At 49.7% G+C, this 21,633-nt stretch overlaps 1 protein-coding gene across 2 annotated transcripts in view; it reads left to right on the forward strand.

The window, feature by feature from the left end:
- PLCD4 (phospholipase C delta 4) overlaps nucleotides 1-21,374 on the forward strand; it is a 26,272-nt gene extending 4,898 nt beyond the window's left edge. The window contains exons 1-17 of one of the 2 annotated variants that reach the window (XM_045294102.1): nucleotides 2,893-2,950; nucleotides 3,067-3,125; nucleotides 3,251-3,409; nucleotides 5,077-5,305; nucleotides 6,276-6,405; nucleotides 7,247-7,478; nucleotides 10,659-10,860; nucleotides 12,186-12,330; nucleotides 12,950-13,102; nucleotides 15,167-15,352; nucleotides 16,637-16,793; nucleotides 17,070-17,186; nucleotides 17,638-17,810; nucleotides 18,353-18,488; nucleotides 20,506-20,655; nucleotides 20,738-20,864; nucleotides 21,047-21,374. In XM_045294102.1, coding sequence (XP_045150037.1) covers nucleotides 3,098-3,125; nucleotides 3,251-3,409; nucleotides 5,077-5,305; nucleotides 6,276-6,405; nucleotides 7,247-7,478; nucleotides 10,659-10,860; nucleotides 12,186-12,330; nucleotides 12,950-13,102; nucleotides 15,167-15,352; nucleotides 16,637-16,793; nucleotides 17,070-17,186; nucleotides 17,638-17,810; nucleotides 18,353-18,488; nucleotides 20,506-20,655; nucleotides 20,738-20,844 — 2,304 coding nt within the window. In that variant the 5' untranslated portion in view covers nucleotides 2,893-2,950; nucleotides 3,067-3,097 and the 3' untranslated portion in view covers nucleotides 20,845-20,864; nucleotides 21,047-21,374. Of the gene's footprint in view, nucleotides 1-2,892; nucleotides 2,951-3,066; nucleotides 3,126-3,250; nucleotides 3,410-5,076; nucleotides 5,306-6,275; nucleotides 6,406-7,246; nucleotides 7,479-10,658; nucleotides 10,861-12,185; nucleotides 12,331-12,949; nucleotides 13,103-15,166; nucleotides 15,353-16,636; nucleotides 16,794-17,069; nucleotides 17,187-17,637; nucleotides 17,811-18,352; nucleotides 18,489-20,505; nucleotides 20,656-20,737; nucleotides 20,865-21,046 lie in introns of those variants that run through there. The other variant, XM_045294096.1, reaches the window with a different exon arrangement.
- The last annotated feature ends 259 nt before the right edge of the window (nucleotides 21,375-21,633 follow it).

The raw sequence follows: 21,633 nt of genomic DNA on the forward strand, positions 1-21,633 counted from the left end.
CCTGCAAAACCATACTTTTATATTTTGTAAGCTTTGTCAATTTCATGATTTGGTCAAAAATTGAGTATTCCTGTATGGGCAGAGCTAGAATCAAAGCGGCCACGTACCACATCTTCTAGTGCTTTCCAAGGAGCATTTGATGTTAGCTTCTAGGTGGCTTAGTTGTTGTTATTGGCTGTCACGTTGATTCCAACTCATGGCAATCCCATATGTGTAGAACAGAATTGTTTAGGCTGTGATCTTTCGGAAGTGAATCACTCGTCTTATCTCTGGGTGGGTTCAAACCACTAAGTGTGACTATTAGACAAGCACTCGACCATTTGCACAACTGGGAGATTCCTTCTAGATGACTGGACCAGGACCTAAGTTGTACAGCATATGTTGTACAAGAGGTATTCCTTTCGAGTAAGCAGAGAAAACTTGAGAATACAATTCTGAGGCTATGAGAAGAATAGCTATGATAAGGAGTATCAAATATGTTTTACAACATGAAGGCTAGCTAAGCACAGTGCCATACTAAAAACAAACGAACGACAACAAAAATGTGGACAATCAGATGACTTCTGGGCTCCCTCTTAATTCTAACTCCAATCCAAGAACAGTTGGTTCTTATAATATGGCCTTGCTTATACTCGCCTTCATGAAGAGCTCACTGAAGATAAGGGTGCTACAGCAAGGTGTGGTGAAGAAGGCAGATGGTGCCAGGCTATCAATTGGAATAGTATCTGGGGTCTTAAAGGCTTGTATTCAAACAAGCAGCCATCTAAGTGAGGCATCACCTACACTCACATGGAAGAAGCACACCAACCTGTGAGATCCAAAGATGACAATAACAAAATCCAAATATCGGAGCCTATTTGTGAACACCCAATTTGTAGAAGTCTAAGGAGGACAGTGGGAACCCAACGTCCATCCGCAGAGTATCTACTCAGGTAAAGCCTCTGACAGATCCCCTCTGGCCCTAGGCGAGGGATGCAACAGCTTACTTACCAGACAAAGATGATTGTAAACTTGATTATGGTGGATGGAACTACAATATAATATGAAGGCGAGTATAAGCAAGGCCATATTATAACATCAAATGCTCCTTGGAAAGCACTAGAAGATGTGGTACGTGGCCGCTTTGATTCTAGCTCTGCCCATACAGGAATACTCAATTTTTGACCAAATCATGAAATTGACAAAGCTTACAAAATATAAAAGTATGGTTTTGCAGGAGCAACAGACTGAGTAAAAATGTGTTATGCTTTTTAACTAATAACTAATATATAAATTTCTGGTGGTCTTTTCTTTCTAACTTTTTATTTTTATCTTTATATTTTTTCCCTTTGTTTCATTTTGTCTTTTATTGTTTCTGTTAAGCTTCCCAGTTTATGAAGCACAGAAAGAGTGGATGCATAGAGATGATAATAACTGATGTAATGGTTTAATGGGATGGGGCATGGGGAAGTTGGGGGAATTGGAAGCAAATAATGAATGTGGGAGGAGGAAGAAGTACTAGAACTGACTGTAATGATATATATGTAACTTTTTCCCCAAACTCTTTTTAAAAGAGACTGTGTTAGGCCGAGTTGACTAGAGGAACAAATTCCAAGACACTCATATGTGTGTACGAAAGAGCTTTATATCAAAGAGTGATGTATATTGAGAAAACATCCCAGACAAGTCCATAAATCTGATATTAGCCATCAGTTCTATACTAGTCCATAAATTCCTCTCCAGACTCACATTGCCACTTACAATGATGCCGAATGCAAGAAGATCACAGGCCGGTGGGTGAAAACTCTTGTGGATCCATTGGCAGTGGAAGCATCACAGGGCTGTCTCTGCAGGTCTCCTCCACATGGCTCACTCAGGTCTCAGCATGGCTCCACAGGGGCTTGTCCACAGGAAGATGAGACAGAGAAGGAGTGTGGGGCCTACTTCCAGGGAGGAAATAGAGGAAGTCCCCAGAATCCTCATGAGAAGGCCATGCCCAGAAGGAAGCATCAGACTGTGATCTGATTGACAGGCTAGACTCCACCCCTTCACTCTTAATAACCTCAAATTGACACCAGATTATGTAACTCCCACAGTGGCTTAATTATGGAAGTGGATGGTATGCGAATTTTATATCAGTAAAACTATTTTAGAAAGACAGAAAACAAACACACATCTCACTGCGATCAAGTTGATTCCGACTCACAGTGACCCTGTAAGACCAGGTGGAACTTCCCCCTGAGCGTTTCCTAGACTGTCACTCTTTAGGAGAATAGAAAGTCTCATCTTTCTTCTGCAGAGCTGCTGGTGGTTTTGAACTGCCGCTTCTGTGGTTAGCAGCCCAATCTGCAACCCACTTTCCCACCAGAGACAAAAGAGACATCCTACTCTAACACTTCAGGAGCCGGACATTGTACGAGGGAGCATGGAGAGGGCTTCCAGAGCAAGGAGGCTGAGGTGATTCCAGCCCAGGGAGAAGGTGGGGTTTAGGAAGCCTTCCTAATACCGAGGAGATAAGAAATGAGCCAAGTGCAGTGTGTGAGGTTGCCCAGTGGATGGTGGGGTATTGCGTAGGAAGAAGGTATTTGGCAGAAAGTTCTGGTTAACCCTCTGTAGTGATGGCGAGGGGAAGCAGCTGGGACTCAATGAGCAAACATAACCCAAACTAACCCTGCTTAATTGAGTTGACCCTGACTCATAGTAACCTTATACAGGATTTCTGAGACTGTGAATCTTTGCCAGAGCAGACAGCCTCATCTTTTTCCCTCAGAGCAACTGATGGGCTCAAACTGCTGACCTTGTGGCTAGCCGTCCAACACTTAGCCCCTCGTGCCCTCGGGGCTCCAGGGAGGCCAGACATACCTAGGTTTAAATTCTGAGTTCCCTATTGTGTTTTGCAGGAGGTTCTTTGGCCTCGCTAAGACTCAGTGTCACTGAACTCAAATTCGAGGCAAAGACAACCACAGACTCTGTAGGTGACGTGCCTGATACATCACGGGCGCCAGGGGAACACTGGCTTCCTTCTCTTCCTCCTCTAATTCTGAGACCACCAAGATTCAAGTCCATTGCTCCTCCTTCCTCCTCTAGGTGACTCTGGTACCAGCTGGTGGAGCAGCGGATGATGGCGTCCACGCTGCAAGGACCCAGTGAGTACCGGGAGAGAGGGCTCGGGGAGATGGCCCAGGAGAGAACAGGAGACTGGACTCTGTGCCTCAGCTCTTTCTGGTCCCTCCCTCCTGTGGTGACTCAGACCCAATTTCTCCTGGCCCAGGGCTTCCTGCCGACCCTGACCTGCTGCTGATGCAGGAAGGCATGCAGCTGCGCAAGGTGAGGTCGAAAAACTGGAAGAAGCTCAGATACTTCAAACTTCAGGATGACGGCATGACAGTCTGGCATTCCCGGCAGATGGGGTGGCGTGCCAAGCCCAGCTGTGAGTGCTGTGGATGGTTGGGGGTGGGCAGGGGGTCAGGAGAAGGCTGAGGCCCTCAGGAGCATGAGGTCAGGGAAGGGCCCAAGATCCTACAAGAGCATGCTGGTTGCACCATCCTTCCTTGGGTCTTCTGTCTGAGCCTGTGTAATAGAGATTATAACCAGGGCTTTGAACCAGCTCAATCCAGCTTGGTCACTGCCTACAAAGCAATATAGGAACGGAATTTTTCAAGATGGGGGAACCAGAATGCCAACTGGAACAGAGCCGAATCACGGGTCAAGCCCTGCTAGAAATGTAATCTCCCTGTAAGAAAATAAGGGCAGCATGTGTGTTGCTTGGCTGTCAAATCTCGTGGCCTGCTGCCTCAAGAACAACAGTGGCCGGCTCCAAGATGGCAGCTGATCATGCTGCGTTCAGTGTGTGTCACCCTCCACCATGTTGGCGATAATCCAGTCTCCTGCATCAGACTCCGGAAAGGGTGCACTACACCTCTGCAGAGTCTCCATGCAGGAGGGAAAACCTATAGTTTTTTCTCCTTCTTGATAGTGTTCCAGTACCCCCACATTTGACAAATTTGGGTCTCTTCTGATTTTGCTGCATCTGCCATGACTGAACCAGCCTGAGCCAGCTCAAACCGCTGCAAGCCCTGCCAGGCACATGGGAAACCTCAATAAATCATAGGTTATCTCTTGTTATCATTGCCTTAAGAACCTAACCCCAGGCATCCGCCATCCTGGATTAAACCGCTGGCTTGGCCTCTTTCCAGCTGAATAGACTTGGACCAGTTACTAACATCTCTGAGCTTCTGTTTCTTCCACTCTCTGATGGGGATCCAATAGTCACTAGCTCATAGGTTACAGGGACTCCACACGATCATGTGAGGAGGCATTTAGGACATACTGGGTGTTATGTAAAGAGTTGTAGTATTGTAAGTGCGCCATCACATTCTGAATCCAATGCCAGGCTCCTTATGAGATCGCTAGATGTATCGAAGACAGCCCAATTAGGTAACAGAGGCACGGCTCTTGATCTATACCAGCTTTAGCTGAGGTCGGGGGTGGGGAATGGGGTGGGGGGGTGCAGCGGAGGGCAGAATTGGTCTGGCTCCATTCTGAATATTCTAGGAAGAGGAAGCCCTCAGACCTGGGATGGAAGAACTGGCCTTGGCGTATAATGTTGTGGAGTAACTTGTGTCGACCTCTCCAGTGTGCTTCCATCTGGCAGCCCTAGGCATTTCTCTGCAGTGCTCACAAAAACTGGGCCACGGAAGGGGGCCTTAAAGACGAGGACACGCAGAGGTTAAGTCTGCGCCACACTGCCAGCTGGTGGCTGGAAGCCTGGTCTTGTCACTCCCAGGTCAGGCCCCTTGCCAGGCTGCCTATAAAAGCAGCAGTGATTCATGGGCCCCTTTGCATCCCAGGGAACTGCATCTCGTCTCCCCCACTTTATGTCCTTTAGCAGGGACCATGACCGTTGTCTGTCTAATGCCAGTCTTAGGGTGTGTGCTGCTGCAGTGAGCACAGTGCTGATGCTCTGGGGGGTCCAGCCCATGGGGCTGGGCTTCCTGCTCCCTCTGGCTTCACAGACAAGAAAGGGGTGCTGGTCCTTGGGAGACTCCCTTCCTCAGCTCCCCACCCACCGCTTTCACCCCCCCACCCCCCCAACAGTCTCGATCTCCGACGTGGAGACGGTGCGGGAGGGCCTGGACTCGGAGTTGCTGCGCAGTCTGGCTGAGGAGTTCCCTCTGGAGCAAGGCTTCACTGTTGTCTTCCACGGACGCCGCTCCAACCTCGACCTGGTGGCCAACAGTGCTGAGGAGGCCCACGTCTGGATGCGGGGGCTCCAGCTGCTGGTGGATGTCGTCACTAGCATGGACCGACAGGAGCGGCTGGATCAGTATCAGCAGGACAGAGTCTGGGTGGGGTGGGCTGCAGGGAGAGGGGCAAGTGGGAGGGGCTGCACAGCTATCGAGGTTCAAGGGTCCAGATGGGGTGGGCAGGGCTGCTCAGACCCTTATGAGGTTGAGGAACCCTCCCAAGGCAGGGACGAGTACTAGGGATGGCAAAGACATAGTCAAGGGTCCAGGCCTGCCTGAAGGCCCCAGGACAGGGGAAAGGACCCATGGGAGGCCACGGACCAAACAAGGTGCTGAACCCAGGAGCTGAACACCTTGAGCAACTATCACATGGGTGGGAAGCAGCCATCAAAGGTGTAGTCTCACTTCATGTTTCCTGCATTGCACTACCCTGCCCCCATAGGCGTTCATTCACCACCCGATCAGCAAAATGCGCCAGGTGCGATGCCAGGCTTAGCCGTCTTTCGTGAGATTATCAATTTAGTCAGAGGCTGCTTCAGTCAGTGGAGGGGATGGAGCCATGTGAGCACCGCACGTGGAGTAATTGTGGGTGTTCAAAGGGCGGAGAAATCCTTACTTCCAACTTAGATGGGTCTGAAAGTTTCAGGGAGAATTGGGCATTTGAGCTGGGCCTGGAAAATGAGAAGACTTTGAGCGTGAAGAGGAGGAGGGAAACAGCCCGAGCAGAGATGGGGCTTTGAAGAGCTGGTGGTTGCTGAGTGCGGCTGACGCACAGAGAGGAGCCAGAGATGTGCTGAGAAGGCTGGGTGGAGACTAGATCGTGGGGATAAAGGGAGCCTTGAAGTCCATGTGAAGGCACTTGAACTTCTTCCTGCAGGCACCAGGGGGTTTCTCCTGTAGGCTCCTAAGCCACAGGCTTGATGCTCTGGGAAGATTATGCAGAGCTGTGTGATGGATGGATTGGTGTGAGAGAGAGACAAAGATGAGTCACACTGATGTAGAAACACACACACACACACACACAGTGCTTTTTCCTTAACACAGACCTGGATGGCTGAGTGACTGGTTCCAGCACGGAGACAAAAACCAGGATGGTCGGATGAGTTTCCGAGAAGTGCAGCGATTACTGCACCTGATGAATGTGGACATGGACCACGACTATGCCTTCCGGCTTTTCCAGGTGAGCTTGTCTGCTGGGGCAAGATCGGCAGGGCAGCCAGACCACCCTCCCATCTGGCCAGAAGCCTTCTGACTCTCACGGACAGTGCTCATTGCTACATCCCTACTACGCACCCTCACACTGTGCCACACTTGGAGGGGAAGCGAGGGATGACGTGCCCCTCAGTGGGGTTGGAAAGATGAGTCCCTGGCGGTGCATACTGTCAAGCACTCAACTACTAACCCCAAAGGCTGGCTGTTCAAACCTGCCCAGAGGTACCTTGGAAGACAGGCCTGGCAATCTGCTTCTGAGAGGTCCCAGCCTTGAAAGCCTCCTGGGGCAGCTCTGCTCTGCCCGAGCAGGGTCCCCCCGGAGTCCGAATAACCAAGCCCACAGCAACTAACAACCACCACCACCACCCTGTGACAGGTCCATCACGGTGTTACTGAGGTCAGCCTGTTCACGGCCGAGTGAAGGATGGGGGTGTGAGTAAGTAGGAAGAGGAGAGGGGTCTTCTGACCCTTTCGGAATCCTCGGGACAGTCAACTCTTCCTAGCCGAAAACGTTCTCTAATAGCAAATGGTATGGCTTTTACTTCCTGAAGTAGCTTTGCCCAGGAGCACTAAATCTTGAGTTCTGTGGGAATTTCGTGGAAGGCTGCGTGGAGCTGTCCGTGGGTAGACTGGCTCTCCCGGAGCCAGTCAAGGGCATCCAGTGTCTGCTCCGAGAGTTTGCGTGCTCACTTCTCCCCTAAACTCTCGCTGGCAGGCAGCAGACACGTCGCAGTCCGGGAAGTCAAGACCATCCAGTGTCTGCTCCAAGAATGTGCTTGCTCACGTCTCCCCTAAACTCTCTCCGACAGGCAGCAGACACGTCGCAGTCCGGGACTCTGGAGGGAAAAGAATTTGTCGAGTTCTACAAGGCACTGACTAAGCGCGTGGAGGTGGAGGAACTGTTTGAAAACTTCTCGGCCGATGGGCAGAAGCTGACATTGCTGGAGCTTGTGGATTTCCTCCAAGAGGAGCAGCAAGAAGGCGACCGGGCACCTGACCTCGCTCTAGAGCTCATCGAGCGTCATGAGCCTTCAGAGAGCGGTAAGAGGGCTCGCATGCAGGGGCAACGGCGGGAGAAGCAGAGGAGGGCCAGACTCGAAGGACCCAGGCAGGCTGAGTGTATCCCTACCCTCGGCCCCTGCCCTAGCATCTCACTCATCTGCTCCCGCGGAGGAAGAGCAGCCATTCTCTGTGTCCTCTTTTTCAGAACACGTTATTCCTTTCCCCCTGGTTTCCCTTCATGGTTCTTGCTTGCTGTCCCATGAAATCCTGGCTCTCCGCTCTGTCCTGGGCCCTCTCCAAATCTCCTACGTGGCTCTTTAAGCCTCAGAGCTAGGAAACTATTTAGCCCCAGGATGAATGGATGGGGGACCCAGCCAGCCAATCAATTAACTGTTAGCAAATGCAGTTCAGATAAGCTCTCTCTGCCTTCGCACCTCCTCCTCTTACCTTTCTATCTATCGCCTTCAGAGTGTGAGGATTTTATATGATTAATAACACATTATTTACAAGGCACTTTCACATACCTAGCTTTATTTAGTACTTAATACAGCCCTGTAGATCATCTTTGTTGGACCTTTGTTAAGTAACCCATAGCTCACTGCTACTGAGTTGGTTCTGGCTTATAGTGAGCCTATAGAACATAGTGACCCTATAGAACAGGGTAGAACTACCTCTGTCGGTTTCTGAGACTGTAATTCTTTATGGGAGTAGAAAGCCTCATCTTTCTCCCACAGAGTGGCTGGTGGTTCTGAACTGCTGACCTTGTGGCTAGCAGCTCAATGAGTAACCACTACACCGCCACTAGGGCGCCTAAGTATCCTATAGTTTACTGATATCTTTACGTGCCCTCTCTCTTCTCATCCCAGTGAAAAAGCTTCTTCTTTTTTATTGTGGTTAACATAGATGGACCAAGAAATTGCCATCTCAACACTCTTCAATGTACAATTCAGTGACATTAATCACTTTCATCGTATTGTACAGCTATCACTATTATCCATTTCCAATCTTTTCATCAACCGATGCTCGGTGTCCCCTAAGCAATATATTCTATTATGAAGACAGTTTTAACAAATGAGGAAAGCAGAGGCTTAGAAAGATTCAATAACTTGCCCAAAGCTGATCACTAATGAGAGCAGGGGTCGGGCTCCAACGTGCAGGCCATTGGGTGCTACCCGGTGCCTCTTAAGGATGAGGATTAGAGATGGGATGAATGAGAGCCGAGTCTCAAATGCCCCCAGCCCAGCCCAGCCCCATGTACTCACCCATTTCCTGCTTGAGCTCATGTCTATTGACTACCTAGAATGTGCCAGGACCTATTGGAGGCACCAGAGAGAGGGTGGTGACGAGGCCAGCCAAGGACACTCCCCTCATCAGTTTAGAGTCAAACAGAAAGCTATGGTCGCCATTGCGAATGCAGATTTGTGTGCGTGCTCACAGAAGAAAGAGGCTGCAAACCAATCATTCAGGAAAATTGAATGGAAGAGGAATATCAGATGGTTAAGAAACGGGATCTTCCATTCGTGATGTAGGATCCAACATAAAAGAGTACAATATATGAGTCTACTTTCTCTGGGCACCTTGGTTCTCCCTCCCCGTGTATCCAATCGTCAGTTGCCCCCTGGAGGAACAGAAGTCTGGTGGCAGAGTCTAATGTCAGATCCGGAAACCCGTGCTCAAGTGCGCCATGCTGCTTTTTACAGACTTCTTACAACTCACCACGTTAAGGCCACGATTGCCAGATACGTCTAATGTGCTTTATTTCATTTGGTCACCAATTGCTTTACAAAAGAGGAGACCAAGTCTCAGAGAGGTCAAGTGACGTGCCCACGTGGTCACAGAGTTTCTCTTTCAGAAACTATGAAACTCTCTCTTGGAACTGAGGAACTGACTGAGGCTGATATACTTTTTTTCCCCCCAAGGTCAAGTGACAAATGGAAAAATACCATAGCCTCTCTGAGACTCAATAGTTTCTTTTGTAAAACAATTGGTGACCAAATAATGCAGATTAAAAGTGTCTGGCAACCATGGATGTATCCTTATGATTTATTACTCTCAGAATGAAGTTTGCCAACCCACTCACTTCCTGCCACATTCTCTATCCTCCTCTGACTTTGTCAAATCGGAGGCAAGGGAGCTGAGCATGAGAGTCAAGTTGTTCTGCTTCCCAAGGGAAGCAAAGTTACCCTCCATGGGACTACAGAGACCAGCGTGGCTCTAGCTACTGGGGGTCAAGTCCCAGTGTCTCCACTGACTAGTAGCGTGAGCCTGAGTAAGTTAGCCCCTGAAGAGTGGATGGTATTATACCTTCATTGTGTTACAGCATTAAGTGAGATGCCACCTGTAAGGTGCTTGGCATAGAGCACATGCTCAATGACTGTTAGTGATCCTTGTTGCTACTATAGCAAGTCCATGCTGGAATAAGGAGCCCCGGTGGCAAAGTGGATTATAAGCTGGGTTGCTGATGACAAGGTCACCAGTTTGACCCCACCAGTGGCTCCATGGGAGAAAGATAAGACCATGTGCTCCTATCTCCACTGCCCGATAGAGTCGCTATGAGTCAAAACGGACTTGACGGCAGTGGATTTGGGGGTTATGCTGGAATAGTGAGGACGATGGGAGGCGTGACAGAGCCCAGTCCTCAAAGAGAATGTAGTATGGATGAGAGGTCAGAGAGGTCAGGTTGACAGCATCGATACAACTGGGGGAAGGGGACCCCGGGAGGGGACCCCACACACACACAGCGACTTTGACTGTGTTACTAACACAAGCCTTTGACTCTTTGGTTCTCTCCGGGCCTCATCTATACAATTAGCCTTTTGGAAAAGATACTCTGCTATTCATTAGCCACATGCTCTGTTTGACTATTTACACTTCATGACAATCAAATAAAATGCCAAATCCACAAGCCCTGTGTGGTGAGAGACTACTGGATTGGACAGTGCAGAGTGGACATATCCCTCGTCCCGAAAACTTCTCTTGGACACTGTTGCCCTCAAGTTATTTTGAGATCCCCCCACGGAAGCGTAAACGTTCTCTGCGGGTGGGAAGGATGGAAATACAAGGGTCAGATGGGGGAAGTGTGTGATTTGGAGGAGGGGAATGGACACCATCGGAAAGACAGACTCCTGGAGGAGGGGGAGGCGGGGGAGGAGGGAATGCAGGTGCTGGGAGCCCCCACCCAGTGTCTCACTCTAGGGTTTCCCTCCTCCACCCCACTAGGCAAATGGCGGCGTGTGCTAAGCATGGATGGCTTCCTTAGCTACCTCTGCTCCAAGGACGGAAACATCTTCAACCCAGCCTGCTACCCCATATACCAGGACATGTCCAAGCCCCTGAGCCACTACTACATCAACTCCTCCCACAACACTTACCTGGTGGGGGACCAGCTGTGTGGCCAGAGCAGCCTCGAAGGATACATACGGTGAGGGACCGAGTTTAGCTCCTGAGCAGGGAACCTGCGGGGAACTGCAGCAGGGGGAGGAGGGAGAGGGGTGTCCTGGACCACAGAGATTGAGAAGATGTTGGAGGGCTGAAGGGATAAGGGTCCCTGGATCCCCGAGGGACCTGAAGGAGATACTCGTGACTAGAGGAAGAGATGGTAATGAAATGCAGAAGGAGCGTCTCTTTCACCGGTCATGGGACACTCTCAGAACTTCCTGGTTCTGGCAGATTGATTTCTTCAGGTAAATGCAAGACAGTAGGTTGAAGGAATGAGAAACACACGTTCCCGAGTCAACCCATCTGAATTCCAAGTCCCAGGATCGAACCTCTCCAGACCGCGGCTGAGGCGTGCTGGTGGAGTGGTGGTCATGCGTGTTGGGCTGCCATCCTCAAGGTCTGCAGCTCGAGACCACCGGCCCCTCTGAGGGGGAAAGAGGAGGCTTTCTCTCCCCATAAAGAGTTCCAGTCTTGAAGACCCACAGGGGCAGTTGTACCCTGTCCTCGAGGGTCCACTGGACAGCAGTGCGTTTGGTTGTGAGTCGGAGGCCTCAGTGTCCTTATCTCTGCAACCCGGCGATCACAGTCCCTTTTCTACCCGAGTGGTGGCGCAGCACATACATGAGATAATCCTGAGGGTCAACACTCAGTGAGTAGTCTAACCCATTGTGCTTGCGGTGCGGTATCCATTTGAACTCCTGGCAATCCCAGGGGCTACAGACTGGAACTGCTACCTAGGGTTTTCTTGGCTCTAATCATAAGGGAAGCAAATCACCAGGAGGTTCTTGCCCAGTACTGCTGGGCGGACCCAAGCGTCACCTCTAGATGAGCTGTGAGACCAAAACTGCACTCCTCATGCACCTGACTCTAAGTTGCAGCAGCTTTAATCGTCATGACTTGTACATTAGGCCGAGTAGCCACGATAGCTTTGCTTTGCCAGTAACCTAGCTAGTAGCTTCACAGGCTACACACAAGAATGAAACAGTCTCTGCCCTAGGAAGATGACAGTCTAGGTCAGAAAATCAAGCTTAACTTGGCCGGGAATTTGACTAATCAAGGATTGTGTAAGGATGCACAACCAAACAGCAGAAGTATCAGGAGCCGACATGCTATAAGCAAGGCCTGTGAGGTGGGGTGGGGATGGGAGCGACGACCTATGTGGTGGAGGCAGTGTCCCGGTGGACAGAGAAGGCTCCACGGAGAGTAGCTCAGAGGGGTGCGTGCTGGTGAGTGGTGTTCTCCCCAGTGCTGGGGGAGTGTCTCATGAGATCTTAACCCCTGCTCTCTCTGGGGGCTGGGTTCTTGCAGGGCCCTGAAGCGGGGCTGCCGTTGTGTGGAGGTAGATGTTTGGGATGGCCCTAATGGGGAACCCATTGTTTACCATGGACACACCCTGACCTCCCGAATCCTGTTCCAAGATGTCGTGGCCACAGTAGCGCAGTACGCCTTCCAGGTAGGAGTGTCGGATGGGACTGTTGGTGAGGAAAGAGGGGCTAAGCATGGGGAGGGCAGAGAAAATCCTATGACATGATGTGAGTAAAGGAGATTTCAATTGGAAAGCACCAGGCTGATATTTTGGATGATTATGAGTGTTAAAGGTGTGCCAGTAATCACAGCGGTCCTTATGAGAGGTTAGTCGCCACTAGGTCCAATAGCAAAGACCTGGGAGAAAGCAGGGATGAGGAAACAGAAAGCGGTGGGGAGACCTCGGGGGCAACAGGAATCTGGAGATGAATGTTTAGGAATGTAACATGAACATCTAATCAGGGGAATGGGATTGCCTCTTGAGACTGAAAATGCAAAGGCCTGGAGGAACTTGGATTAGACTTGTTCCAACCCAAGGCATGAGAGTTGGGCCCCCAAAGTGACCTTTAGATGTGGGCAGTGTCCCGGGGTGGACTTCAAACACAGACAAGCTCTCTGAGTCTGGGAAAGGGACTAGAGCAGCCAAGAAATCCAGATACTCAGCAGACTTGAGTAACGAGGGGTTCTGGGAAGCAGGGGTTTGGAGAAGCTGGGGGGTTACAGGGCTTTAGAACTCTGTATCCTGGTTCCCTTCCTCTCACCACTAGACATCAGACTTCCCAGTTATCTTGTCCTTGGAGAACCATTGCAGCTTGGAGCAACAGGAGGTCATGGTGCATCATCTGACCGAGATCCTGGGGGAGCAGCTGCTGAGCACCACCTTGGATGGGCTGCTGCCCACTGAGCTGCCCTCACCTGAGGTAGGAGCACTGTTCCCCCAGCCCAGGCGCTCCCCGGCCTCCCACAGCCTCCTCTCGCTCCTTTCTTCCCAGTCTCAGATGGGCCACCTGGCCCTTCAGTCCTCATGGAGACAGCTTGGACAAACGCAAAACATTCTCGTTGAACATAACGCTCTATGTATAGTTCTCTCAACTTGAAATCAATTATTTACAATATATGCTTTACCCCCAGTGGATACATCTTACCTTTCCCCTGATGTTCATAATTGTTGTAGAATATGCCAACAATCTTGAGAAAGGAACCCCCTGATAATACCAACATCTCCATGATAACAGCTGTCAATCAATATTAAAAAGACTTACATTGTAGGTATGTCTTTTGTATATCCACATGAAGAAAATAAGAAAATGTTGTACTGTTTTAATACTTCTCACATATAAGATGTGTCACCGATGTCATCTATGTGTGTGTGTGTGTGTGTGTGTGTGTATTGGTTAGGCATTGATTTGCTAACAGTAAGAATAGCAGTTCAAGCCCATCAACCACTCTACAGGAGAAAGATGAGGTTTCTACTCCTGTAAAGATGTACAGTTTCAGCAACTCTATATAGAGTCACTGCAAATCAGAACTCATGACTGAATGGTCACAGCGTGGGTTTATAATATCCCATAACACACTGTGGGCATTAATCTGTGTAAGTAGCTCCTCACATTTAGGTCGTTTATAATTGTTCACTTATACAAACAACTTTGCTCATTTATTACACCTTTGAGGTGGAGTCCCAGAAGCAAACTTGCTGGCTTGAAGAGTTTGCAGACTGATACCTTTCTTTTTAATGGGCTAAGATGATTTTTTAATAAATATTAGTGAGTCTGTTATTATTTCAATATTACTTAAAAATTAATAAAATAATATTATCTTGATATTCATTACAGGAAATTGTGTTCTTAACATAGTTCATCGAATGCATACTAATACTTTTGATGGTTACTGCTAAGTTGCCCTCTGAAAATACACCAAGTAATACTCCAACCATCAGTATGAGAGTGGTCAAAAGTAACTCCAGGATTGTAGTTACTTTGATTTGTAGTACTAAACATGAAAAAATGTTTTTTTTAAGAAAAAAAAAATTCTTGTTTATTTTCTTTTGAATTATTTATAAATATCATTTACTTGTTTTTATTAGGGTTTCTATTGATGTATAACAAAATTGGGTTGCTAACCAAAAGACAAGCAGTCCATACTCACTAGCCAAGCTTCAGGAGGAAGAGAAAGAAATTTGCAGCCTCAGGAGCCCCATATGGAATCACTATGAGATGGCATCAACTTGATGATGCCCTTGGGTTTGGGTTACTGTAAGGCATCTTCTGCCTTACAGAAGTTTCTAAGCGTTATGAGGTCAAGTCTGTCAATGTTTCCTCTTATCCTTTTTTTTTTTTAAACATTTTATTAGGGGCTCATACAACTGTTATCGCAATCCATACACACATCAATTGTGTAAAGCACATTTGTACATCATTCTCAAAACATTTTCTCTCCACTTAAACCCCCGACATTAGGTCCTCATTTTTTCCCTCCCTCCCCGCTCCCCCCTCCCTCATGAGCCTTTGATAGTTTATAAATTGGTATTTTGTCATATCTTGCCCTGTCCGACGTCTCCCTTCACCCACTTTTCGGTTGTCTGTCCCCCGGGGAGGAGGTCCCTCTTATCTATTTTGAATCTTCATGTCATATTTCTAAAGACCTTCACACCATAATGTTACTTTGGAAGTCTAATTTTTTCTAGTACTTCTATGCTTTATATTTTTGCACATACACATCTTTGAGGGACTTTATATATCAAATGTGAAGTAGGGATCTTATTTTATTTGTTCCGTAAGGATAGGAATGCTCCAGGTCACCTAACAATAAGGAAATCCCCCGTGTGTCGAGCAGCCAGTTATCCGGGAGGAACTGCAGACCGTCACATGGTCCGAAGTCTGAGGTGTCCTTGGGGTGACCTTGTGAAAGCCATAGGATGTGTGTGATCCTCAAGAGGGTCCAAGAGCACATAAGAAGACAGACCCTTTATTTTCGTTCTTAAGGAGCTTCGAAGGAAGATCCTACTGAAGGGAAAGAAGTCAAGGACACTTGAAGAGGATCTGGAGGAGGAGGAGGAAGAGGAAGAGGAGGAGGAGGAGCCTGAGGCTGAGGCTGAGGCTGAGCCCAAACCCGAGCCTGAGCCCGAGCCCCAGGAGTTAAGCCCTCGGAGTAAGGACAAAAAGAAGAAGGTGAGCCCGGACTGTTTTTTCTCTGCCTGGCATTTGGCCAACCTGCAACACAAATGGAGTGTGGGTATATGAAAAGAGACTACAGGCATGGGAGGTCATGGGCCAAAAGGGGAGCAAAATGCTCTCTCTCCTCCCAATGAAAAAGGGCTGTCGGACAACAAACACCGTGATTGTCTAGTGGCATCTGTCAATGTATTGTAGCGGCTTCCCAACTCCCTTAGGCCATGAAATCCTTTGAGATGAAATTTATAGGCAAGTTGAGTATACACAATAAATCCATGCACAGCCATCCTGGTTGATGCGTCTATTTGGCCCTCTCCTGGGTCCTGCAAGTGACTCCTGAGACACCTTGGTATAACTTCTCAGTCTCCTTAAGGCCCAGTTGGAAAATGGATAGGGGTGTGTGTGTGTGTGTGTAACATTATGGGAGGCCACTGGAGCGATTGCTGGGACTGCAACCAAAGTGAGCTTCATTCAGGAAAGCTTCTAAGAAAGGGTGTTTTGAAAAGAGGTCAGACATGGCCAAAGATGAACAGGAGCGAGACGTTTTGAGGCAGAGAGATGTAAGCTCTGAGAAGGCTCCTTCTTGCGGGGAAAGGAGGCAAAGGGTGGAGAGGTGCTACTGGGGGACTTTCTAAGGTCAAGGTTTTAAGTCTGCATTTTTCTCCGGCATGTGCTGGCTCCACTGACGGGTGTTGGGCTTCTCCTGTTCTCTGCAGGGCCGTGGTGCCTAACCTGCCATCACATCCAGGAATGGAAATGGGAATGCACAGGCAAACCCAGAGAGAGTGCTCTGGGACCCTCACATCCTTCCTAGGGGTGACTTCCAGGACGGCTCTTATCCATGACCCCTTGTATCGACCTGAATTCATGTGCATTTGACCAAGGATTAATATTCGTTTTTGTTTTTAAAGAAGGCAGGGAGGATGAGTCCTCTCTGTTGGAATAAGACTAAATTAAAACCCTGTTACCTAGACTCGAACACAGAGCAGACCCTGCGAGCTCAGAGGCTGAAGCTGACCTCATCAGCAGAAGCCGACTGTTATTCCCCAGTCCGGCCTTCAGGTTGTGAAATTCCCACTGTCTTGCCTGTCTGCTTGTGGTCGGAGGATAGCCCAGCCTCTTCCAAGGCGGCTTCCTTCGCATGCCCATTCGATAAGGCAAGAGGAAGAATTCAGTGGGAAGAGGGTCAGCGTGGTGGGAGAAATTTGAGACTTGGCCAATTGCCTGCTTCCCTCTCTGGTTGCTGAGGGCTCCCCCCTCTCCGCTGTTCTCCTTGCCCAGAAATCCAAGCCCCTGCTGTGTCCGTCCCTCTCCGCCTTGGTTGTCTACTTGAAGAACGTCCCGTTCCACAGTTTCACCCATTCGAGGGAGCACTACCGCTTCTATGAGATCTCATCCTTCTCTGAGACCAAGGCCAAGAACCTCGTCAAGGAGGCTGGTCAGGACCAAAAGCTACGGGGTGGGGAAGAAACTGGAATGGGGTCAGCAAGTGAATCCAAAGGAAGAAGACAAAGCACGAAGGGAGAGGAGGGAATTAAGAAGCTCACCAGAGCAGCCAGGGGGTGGGGGGAGTGTCTCTGGGCTCTAGGGGAAGCAACCCTGATGGCTGGTGCAGGAGATGGTAGGAGGGGAGAGAAGTGGGCGGGCAGGACCCTGGGGAGTTCGCCTCGCTTCCACCTCCATCCCTCCTTCCCTCCCTGCACTGCGTTCACAGGCAATGAGTTTGTGCAGCACAACACCTGGCAGCTAAGTCGAGTGTATCCCAGCGGCATGAGGACCGATTCTTCCAACTACAACCCGCAGGAACTCTGGAATGCAGGCTGCCAGATGGGTGAGGGGGAGGCTGCCAGCAGGGGTGGGGAGGAGGCAACAAGAGCAGCAGCGGGTGGGACATGAGCCCCCTGGTGACAGTAAGCCCACCCACTGCAGTAGAGTCAAATCCAACCCAGAGTGACCCCATCGAACAGAGCAGAACTCTCTCAAGGGGTTCCGAGACTATACATCTTTACAGAGAAGGCAGCCTCATCTGTCTTTGAGGAGCAGCTGGTGGGTTTGAACTCTTGAACTGGCGGTTAGCAACCCAACACATAACCCGCTCGCTGCACAAGGTTCCTTCTGGAGGCAGCAAGACCAGGGACTCCATCCTCAGGAAGGGTGCTGGGCTGGGAAAGATGGAGGGGTTCCCGGCAGGTACTCTTCCAGCCAACACCTGTGCCCTTTGTTTCTGGAAGGGGGTGCTGGGAGACTACCAAGGTGGTAGCCTTCCTCCTTTCTCCCCTTAGTGGCTATGAATATGCAGACTGCGGGCCTCGAGATGGACATCTGTGATGGGCTCTTCCGCCAGAATGGTGGCTGTGGCTATGTGCTGAAACCAGACTTCCTGTGTGACACCCAGACTTCCTTCCATCCTGAGAGGCCCATCAGTCTTTTCAAGGCCCAGACGCTCTTGGTCCAGGTTGGATGGGAAGAGAAACTTGGAGGGCAGTGGGGGAAGAGGTGGCTAGGTCTGGCAGGGTGGACAGTTTTTCATGAGAGGGAGGATAGCATGAACTTCAGAACCAGGCCACCCTAGGTCCAAACCTACTGCCTAGTCATGTAATGTTGGGCAGCTTCCTCAGCCTCTCCTGACCTCAGTCTCCTGCCCTGCAAACTGAGGGTAACACAGCTCCCATGCTGTGGCGAGAATGAGGACCAAGGATGTACAAGTTGTACATCAAGTATGTACAACAGTGCCTACGACCCAGAAAATGCTCTCCAAGGCTTGTCAGTATTACATTTTAAACTTGCAAACCTCGTTAACCTGCTACTTGGATCTATTTCTAACTGCATTTTAAATTGCAGATAGAGTACTAAAAGAAACTGTATTAGCTTCAGAGGCAACCCCCAAGTTATAATAGCACAAGGTTCCCTTCTTCCCCACCGGGGGTGCGAGAACTGGAGCAGGGGCTGGGCTGAGCAGAGCAGGAACCACAGTGAGGCTCCAGGATCTGGTTGCAGGTGATCAGTGGCCAGCAACTCCCCAAAGTAGGCAACGTCAAAGAAGGGTCCATCGTGGACCCGCTGGTGAAAGTGGAGATCTTTGGCATCCGCCCTGACACAACCCGACAGGAAACCAGCTATGTGGAGAACAACGGTGAGAGGCTGGGTGGTGTGGGTGTGTGCATGGGTGACACGTGGGGAGAAAGGGGGGACATTGGGAGGATGTGAGGAACATGGCCAGTTTTCCTTCCAGCCTGCCCATTAATAGAGATGTTACCACCCTTGCCATGGGAGGCAGTGTAGACAGAATGAGGGCGTGACCATCTCATTTACAAGCTGTGGCGATTGCTGCCGTCAGGTGTCATTGAGTCGGTTCCGACTCCTAGTGACCCTGTGAAGAGCAGAGGGAAACATGGCCCAGTCCCGCGCCTGCCATCCTCACAATCGGCCCATCGTTCCGCCACTGTGTCCGTCCACCTCGCGGAGGGCCTTCCTCTTTGTCACTGTCCCTCCACTTTACCAAGCATGATGTCCTTCCCCAGGGACTGCTCTCTCCTGACACGTCTAAAGCAAGTGAGATCAAGTCTCACTGTCCATGCCTCTAAAGAGACATTCTGACTATATTTTTTCCAGACAGACTTGTTTGTTCTTTGGGCAGGCCATGGTACTTTTGGCAGTCCATGGTACTTAATATCTTTTTGCCACACTCTAATTCAGATGCATCGATTTGTTTCCAGTCTTCTTTATCCAATGGCTAACTTAAAAAAAAAGTATTACTTTTATTGGACCTCTTACGTCTCTTATCACAATCCACACATTCATCCCTTGTGTGAAGCACACTTACGCATATGCTGCCATCATTTTCAAAGCATTCTCTTCCACTGGAGCTCCCATTTCTTCCCCCTCCCTCCCCTGCCCTCCCTCCCTTACGAACCCTTGATAAGTTATAGATTATTTTCATAGCTTACATTGTCCTCCGTCACCCCTCACCCACTTTTCCATTATTTGTCCCACTGGGAGGGGGTTCTAGATTGATCCTTGTGATCGATTCTCCCTTTCTCCCCCACCCTCCCTTAATCCTTCTGGTATCTCTACTCTCATTGTTGACTCTGAAGGGTTTATCTATCCTTGATTCCCTATGGTGCAGGCTCTTATCTGTAGCAGTGTGCATTCTCTGGATTTGTAGGGTAGGATTGAGGTCATGATAGTGGGGGGAAGGAAGCACCAAAGAACTAGAGGAAAGTTATGTGCTTCATTGATGCTCTACTGCACTGACTGGCTCATCTCTTCTTCCCTGTGACCCCTCTGTGAGGTGATGCCCAACTGTCTGCAGATGGGCTTTCGGTCTCCACTCCATGCCACTCCTCCTCCAATTCACATTGGGTATGATTTTGTTCTGGGTCTAGATGCTTGAGACCTGATCCCATCAACACCTCCTGATCATACAGGCTGGTGTGCTTCTTCCATGTGGGTTTTGTTGCTTCTCAGCTAGATGGCTGCTTGTTTATCTTCAAGACTTTAAGACCCCAGACGCATTATCTTTTGATAGCCGGGCACCATCAGCTTTCTTCACCACCTTTGCTTATGCACCCATTTTGTCTTCAGTGATTGTGTTGGGAAGGTGAATGCCGGATTATTAGAACAAAGTGTTCTAGTGTTGAGGGATTACTTGAGTAGAGGCCCAATGTCCATCTGCAACCTTAATTCTTAACATATAGATATGAGCATAGTTCTAATGTCCAACGTTCACATGCATTATGAGGCCACTAAAAAAACATTCCATGGCATGAGCCAAGCACACCTTAGTCCTCAGAGTAATCTCCTTGCTTTTCAACACTTTAAAGAGGTCTTGTGCAGCAGACTTTTCCAATACAACGCATCATTTGATTTCGGCTGCTGCTTCCATGAGCATTCACTGACTGTGGATCCTAGCAGGAGGCAATCGTTGACAACTTTAGTCTTTCTTCTCTTTGTCATGATGTCATATTGGCTCAGTTGTGAGGATTTGTCTTCTTTACCTACACTTCAGGCACCTGGGCAAATAGCCTGACCACTCGGAACCTGTATCCTCTCAAGATAAAGAGAACCAGGGAAAGTAACTTGTATGGGGCCAAGCCTCAAGAAGAAAGCAAATACTGTCTCATCCTTCTCTCTTCTACCCACCATCTCAGGTTTCAATCCATACTGGGGGCAGACGCTATGCTTCCGGGTCCTGGTGCCTGAACTTGCCCTGCTACGCTTTGTGGTAGAGGATTACGACTGGAAATCCCGGAATGACTTTGTTGGGCAGTATACCCTGCCTTGGACCTGCATGCAGCAAGGTGAGCCAGCTCTGGCTGGGGTCCCTGGCCACCAACCCAAGGCTAGCCACCTTGCAAATGCTGTTCTCCTGTCCCTCTGCAGGTTACCGCCACATACACTTGCTCTCCAGGGATGGCACCAGCCTGCACCCGGCTTCCATCTTTGTGCACATCTGCATCCGGGAAGGGGTAGAGGAGGAAGAAGCCTGAGGGTGCACTTCCAGTACAAGGTAAGCCACTGGCTGCCGACGGCGAGGGGCATGGGGACAGCTGCTCTAGGGGGAAGTGGGATTGGGGAGGGGGCGAAAGACCATGCTTTGGGTGCACATCATTCCTAGTCTCAACCCCCTCCCCCAGGCAAACAGAGGGCGGGCCAGGTTTTACACCTTATTTCCCCCCATCCTTTTCACAGCCTATGACACCATTCCCACCGTCTCGGTACTCAGTGCTGGAGTTCCAATCCTCGAGCAGATCTCGGACTCGTCCTTCCCAGGAACCCTGGCCCCAAGCAGAGTGCCACTAGAAAGCCAGAGGCAGAGGAGCCCAGAGCTAATATCCCCTTCACTTCTAACCTCCTCAAGGTCCAGAGCCTGGGGACAGAGGAACCAAGCCTCAAGCCTGCCCATGCAAAGGCTGAGGAAGAAGACTGCAGCCTGATGCTCAGGACACCCCACAGCCCCTGAGCCCCATGGGATGGCTCGGCCCCAGCCCAGCCTATATAAACAGAGCTTCTCTCCCCAGTTTGGTGTGGGCATGGTCTTATTGGTGGACACAAAAGGGAGGTTCAGTGTTGTGGGGCATCTGGGTAGACAGGTGAGGCCAGGGAAGGTACAAAACAAGAGGTTCCCAGAGCCCCTTGCCCCAGACGCCTGCATGTGTTACCTAGGATGGGCACAGAAGGCTTCTAAAACAGAAGACCAAGGGTTCTGCGGTCAGCCCTCCCGCAATTTGCCAGGAGAATCCCGGGCTATGACTGCTGTCCCAGCCTAATATAAATAG

Source organism: Echinops telfairi, unplaced genomic scaffold (genome assembly GCF_000313985.2).
Source record: "Echinops telfairi isolate 266 unplaced genomic scaffold, ASM31398v2 ScPeMD7_3;HRSCAF=10, whole genome shotgun sequence".
In the NCBI taxonomy this organism is placed as follows: domain Eukaryota; kingdom Metazoa; phylum Chordata; class Mammalia; order Afrosoricida; family Tenrecidae; genus Echinops; species Echinops telfairi.